The sequence below is a fragment of the Carlito syrichta genome, unplaced genomic scaffold (genome assembly GCF_000164805.1).
Source record: "Carlito syrichta isolate Samal-C Ts95f unplaced genomic scaffold, Tarsius_syrichta-2.0.1 Scaffold304743, whole genome shotgun sequence".
In the NCBI taxonomy this organism is placed as follows: domain Eukaryota; kingdom Metazoa; phylum Chordata; class Mammalia; order Primates; family Tarsiidae; genus Carlito; species Carlito syrichta.
The window spans coordinates 483,653-489,339 of NW_007248839.1; the positions used below are offsets into that span (position 1 = coordinate 483,653).

General features: G+C 54.7%; 1 protein-coding gene across 1 annotated transcript in view; it reads right to left on the minus strand.

Annotated features, from left to right (window-relative positions):
- ABCC3 (ATP binding cassette subfamily C member 3) overlaps positions 1-5,687 on the minus strand; it is a gene marked incomplete at its 5' end in the record, with an annotated part of 56,510 nt that overhangs the window by 22,222 nt on the left and 28,601 nt on the right. The window contains 6 exons of the mRNA XM_008060830.2: positions 149-236; positions 981-1,127; positions 1,250-1,453; positions 3,741-3,833; positions 4,591-4,752; positions 4,845-5,022. Of these exons, the coding sequence (XP_008059021.2) occupies positions 149-236; positions 981-1,127; positions 1,250-1,453; positions 3,741-3,833; positions 4,591-4,752; positions 4,845-5,022 (872 nt within the window). The remainder of the gene's footprint in view (positions 1-148; positions 237-980; positions 1,128-1,249; positions 1,454-3,740; positions 3,834-4,590; positions 4,753-4,844; positions 5,023-5,687) is intronic.

A 5,687-nucleotide genomic window follows, 5' to 3' on the forward strand; every position in this document is an offset into this window, starting at 1 on the left:
AGAGAGCCGAGAACCCAGAAGGAGGGGGGGCAGAGGTTAAAGCAGATGTGGAAAGAGGAGGAAGAGGGGTCACGAGAGAACAGTGAGCAAGCTCGGGACAAAGGGGACTCTGGAGCAAAGACTGGGGCAGGATGGAGGATCTCTGGACCTGGGGAGATGGTCTTTCTTTCTACACACTGAGGGTCAAGTTCATCTTGGCTCAGGAAATGCTGGATCCGTTTCAGAGACACACTGGTCTGCAGGAGGGTGTGAGTCCGCTGTGAGGCTGAGCTTTTCCCATCTCCCCCACCTCGCTTGCCCTTGCCACGTCCCCAACTTCCTGGGCTGGGCAGGGCCCCTCAGGGACTCAGACGCCGGCTCTGGGGCCCCTCCCATGACTGAATCTTCCGTGGATACCATTGCCAAAAAATAAGGTCTAGGTTGGTAAGAGGAAGCTCTCTCTAGAACTCAGGGTTTCAGAAACCCCCATCTGACCTCCTGGGACCTCACATGGTCTCTGACCCTAATGACCTCATTCAACCTTGAACAATTCTTTTTTTTTTTTTTTTTTTTTGAGTCAGAGTCACACACTGTCACCCAGGCTGGAGTGCAGCGGCACGATCACAGCTCACTGCAGCTTCAACCTCCTGGGCTCAGGTGCTCCTTCCTCCTCAGCCTCCCAAGTAGCTGGGGCTACAGGCAGGCACCACCATGTCCAGCTGATTTTTTTAAATTTTCTTGTAGAGACAAGGTCTTGCTATGCTGCCTAAGCTGGTCCTGAACTCCTGGGTTCAAGCGATCCTCCCATCTCGGCCTCCCAAAGTGCTGAGATTACAAGTGTAAGTCCCCACACCCAGCCTGAACAATTATTTATAAAGTCAGTGGCCTTCTTCCAATTCCAGAAATGCTCCCTGAGTATCCCCTGACCCTAACTGACCTGTTCCCAACCCCAACCACCCACACTAACCCCTGCAGAATGCTCAGTCCCTACCCGGGGTTACCTGAGCCAGGGTGCTGATTAACTGGGGCAGCAGGTGGAGGGGCGTCTTCAAGATATTGAACAGGGACACAGACACAAAGGCCTTCTCGGCGTCCAGCACATTGTTCGGGTCCACCCACACGTACACCCCGAGGGTGATCAGAGTCACCTGGGGCCGCATGGGCACATGTGTCAGGGTGGGGTCTGTTGGGCTCCAGCTACACCTGGGCAGCCGGAGCCCTGGGCTGGCCAAGCAGGAGGCAGGAGCCCAGCCCCAGCGGAGAGCCTCACCATGAAGGGGGTGCAGGTCCAGACAAAGGTGGATATGGCATGGAGGTAGGCTGTCTTGCGCAGCAGCTGGAGCTCACCCTTCCTGATGCCCTCTATCTGCTCCAAGAAGCTGGGCTCCCAGGCATACAGCTTCAGCACCTTGATGCCACCCAGGATCTCATTCATCAGCTTGGTGCGCGAGTCCTTGAACTTCATTTGCTCCACCTGCACGGTGGAAAGAGTGGTGATGGCCTGCCTGACCTGCTCCTGGGCTCTGGCCTTCCACCTGGCACCATTCCACACCACAGCCACTCCACACTGCTCACCATTCCTCTTTGAGCCTCCCTGCCGGGCCCGTGCTGTGCCTTGGCCTGGAAGTCCCAGCCCCTGCCTTCCATGTCCTCTCCTGATGAAATCCAGCGCCATCCTCCATGCCACTGTCACTGACCCTCCTGGACAGCGCTCTCTGCTCCCTTCCCTGGGTTTTCTTTGTTCTTTTTTAAGAGAAAGGGTCTCACTCTGTCACCCAGGCTGGAGTACAGTGGCCTGATCATAGCTCACTGCAGCCTCAAACTCCTGTGCTCAAGGGATCTTCTCACCTCGGCCTCTCAAGTAGCTGGGACTACAGGTGCACACCAACATGACCGGTTAATTTTTTTTTTTTGAGTTGGAGTCTCACTCCGTCACCCAGACTGGAGTGCAGTGGCCGCTCTCGGCCACCGCAGCCTCGACCTGCTGGGCTCCGGCGATCCTTCCGCCTCAGCCTTCCAAGTAGCCAGAATTACAGGCATGCGCTACCACGCCCAGCTGATTTTTTGATTTATTGTAGAGATGAGGTCTCGTTGCCCAGGCGGGTCTTGAACCCGCGGGCTCACGCAATCCACTCACCTCAGCCTCCCAAAGTGCTGGGATTACAGGCTGAGCCACCGAGCCCAGCTTGACCGGCTAATTTTAAAATTTTCTGTAGAGACAGGGTCTCGCTATATTGACCAGGCTGGTCTTGAACTCCTGGCCTCGAGTGATCCTCCTGCCTTGACCTCCCAAGGTTCAGGGATGACAGGCATGAGCCATCATGCCCAGCACTTCCCTAGGTTTCTAAAGCATGTCACACTTTCCTTTCGTTCCAACACCATTCCTTTACATATATCCCTGGTACACTGTGAACCTCTTGATCTTCCAGACTCTAACCCAAGATGCGGCACATCAAATGAATGTATTAATTCAACCCCTATTTATGGAGTGCCTACTCTATGCCAAGCCAGGTGCTAGACACGGAGGATGTTTTAATGAATTTAAACAATTTAATGAATTCAAGCCATGGCCATCGGCCATCATACAGCTGCCAGTCTGATGGAGGAGGCAGATGATAACCAGACAATGACCTAAATAAATGATGTGTGCTCTGAAGGGAAGTAACTGGATCCTGTGAGAAAGTAATGGGGAGGGGGCAGGGAAACAAACTTAGACTGGGTCATCAGGGTGGGCCTCCAGAGGAAGTGACCTTTTTATACTGAGAGGTGAGGGAGGCAAAGAAGTTAGGCAGGCAAGTGGAGAATGAAGAGCATTCTAGGAGGAGGGAACAGCATGTATGGTGGCCCAGAGGTGCGCTGAGCTTGGTGCTTTAGAGAAAAGAAAGGTAAGACTGGCTGAAACTTGCCCCCACCCCAGGGGTGAGGGCTTGAGAGGTAAGCAGGGCCTGGTGGGTGGTCTTGGAGAGTATGTAACAGTGAAACAGCAAAAGAGCTAACATAATTAACTCCGTTCTATTGAAAGGGTCTGTACCCACTCCTGCACACAGGCCAGGATAATTTTAGAGCGCTGGGAAAAACGCGCAATCAGCAACCCTGTCGTTTTCGAAACTAACTCGGGGAGTCAAGGGGAAATGTGTCAACAACTCACCATGTTTTGTTAAAGACTCATAGGAACGTTGTGACCTGACCGAGGGCAAGGAAGCTTCCCAGCCTCTGACCCTCACCAGCACCTAAATGCCTGTGGTCACTGGACACCTCTTGATCCCCCACACCCTCCTCTTCTCCCTGCTCTGAACACAAAGAGAGCCTGATATTTGTACTGGTGGGTCTTTGAGACACTAGTCATCTTCTTGGTTTGCTAGCTTTCTGAAATAAAGCCTCCTTCCCTTGCCCCAGATCCTTGTCCCTCGCCTTATTGTCGTGCGGTGAGCAGAATGAGTTTGGACTCAGTTACAAGTTTGTCATTTTTTTTTCTAGGTGGGGGAAGTTACTGAAGACAATAAATGTTTGCACATAGTAGACAGAATGACTGGCTATTCACGCCTAGCACAGTGTAGTGGATCTGCCTGATTCTGGATAACCATAATTTCTCTGGGCTTTGAACCCTAGCTGCAAACTGAGTGTTACTAAGACCCTCTCGGAGTGGTGAGGGTTTGTGCCAGTGGCTAGCAGCCATCTGTGCTCAGGAAGTGAGGCGGCTGAGAGGCTCCCAGCTGGCCAGGTACACCACAGGGAGTAGCATACCTCCGACTGACACCTACCTGGAAGGCACGCATCTTCATGGCCACGGCTCCGTTGAGTGGAATCAACAAGACCATGAGAGCAACTCCAGCCAGGACAGAGGGACCGAGGTTCTGAGTGGGCACAGGCGAATAGATAACACATATGGACAGAGAACCAAAGGCCACAGACAGAACCAACAAGCAAACAGAGGCCGGGTGCCCTGAAATGTGTAGACGGACAGGAAGCAAAAGAGGGCGGTCGGCCAAACAGACAGAATGACCACAACATCTGCAGATGCAGCGGCCATCAGATAGTGGCAACACACAGGAAGGCAAATACAGACACGGACCGCCAGAGTCTCACCCACCCTGCCTCCAAGTTCCTCTTTCCTCCCCTGCTTCTGCAGGAAGGATAATGGTACTGGCTGGAGACTTAGGAACAGACACTAATATCTTCAAAGGCCTGTTTCTCCCCTCTCTCCCCAATACCTTGGGAAGCTCTTGTGTCCATTCTGTATCCCCCTGCTCACCCAGAGTAACCCTCTCCTTTTTTTCTTCCTTCCTTCTTTCCTTTCCTTCTTTTTCTTCCGTCCCTCCCTCCCTCTCTCCCTCCCTCTCTCCCTCCTTCCCGCCCTTCCCTCCCTCTCTCCTTCCCTCATCTCTCTCTCATTCTTTCTTTCTTTTAGAGACATGGTCTCAATATGTTGCCTAGGCTGGAGCACAGTAGCTACTCACAGCCTGGAACTCCTAGGTTCAAACCATCCTCTTGCTTCAGCCCTCCAAGTAGCTGGAATTACAGGCATGTGCCACTGAGCCCAGATCCAGAATAATCCTCTCTTGTTCCATCCACAGCAAGGGGAAAGGACAGAGGACAGGGCTGGAGCGTCACCTGCCAGAGGAAGTAGATGGCCAGAAAGATCTGCAGGGGTGCCGACCACAGCAAGTTGAGGAAGGGGGCAAGGTCCATGAAGCGCTGGCCGTCCACGGACATGAGGTTGACAATTTCCCCCACAGTGGATGCACGTTTGACCGCATTGGTGATGACCAGAGCCTGAAGGGGGACAGCAGGGGCCTGGTCTTGCCCACAGGCCTCTCGAAAGCTGCCCAGGGCCAGCCTCGCCCCCGTGCCCTGCTCCAGCTGACCTTCCTGTAGATGACGCCTATGATCCCCGTACGGATCCTCAACCCAGTCACAAAGATGCAGTGGTAGTACTGGTGAAGTATCAGCGTCTGTATCACGGAGCACAGGAACATCAGCCCGGCCACTAGGAAGCCCCACCAGGAAGGGGCTGTGGGGTTTGAAATGAACTGGATCAGGACGCTGCCGGGAGAAGGGAGGTATGAGGCGGGAGTGCTCCCCTGGCTGCTCCCTCCTCTGCCACCCTTAGCGTCCACTGCACCCCCTGCCCCTGAGACATCACGGCCCCAGTTCCGGGGCCATGAAGAGCCCAGCCCCGCACCGCCTCAGACCATTCCCTCCATCCTCCCTCCACACTGCCTTCACTTTTTCCCCCACCGGTGCCGGCCGAAGCGCCATCCACGCACTCACCACCAGCCTCACCTGCCTGCCCTTCCCACCCCCTGAGCCATAGGGCAGCAAGAAATGCCACATCTCCGTGGATTAGACTCCCCTGCCCTTCTCCTGGGCCGCTAAGGGCTCCAGATGCTGCCATGTGACCGCACGCGCCTCTCGGATTCATCCTTCCAAACTCAGCGGCCCTCAGCACTGCAACCTCGGGTTCCCAATCCGCCTCCTCCCTCAGGGTTTCCTTCACCCTCTTCGCTCACCTTCTGGCCTGTGCCACCCTGGCCTGTGCCACCTCCACCCCTCTCAGCAGCCACCTGTCCTCCCACTCAACCACCCACAGAACTCTTGCCACCCACAAACTGCCCTCCCGACACGCACCTTCTTCCTTTTCTCCCGCCTTGGAAGAGGAGACATCCCTCTGATAGTTCAAGCCTGATCCTGCCCCCTGCCCCCAGCCC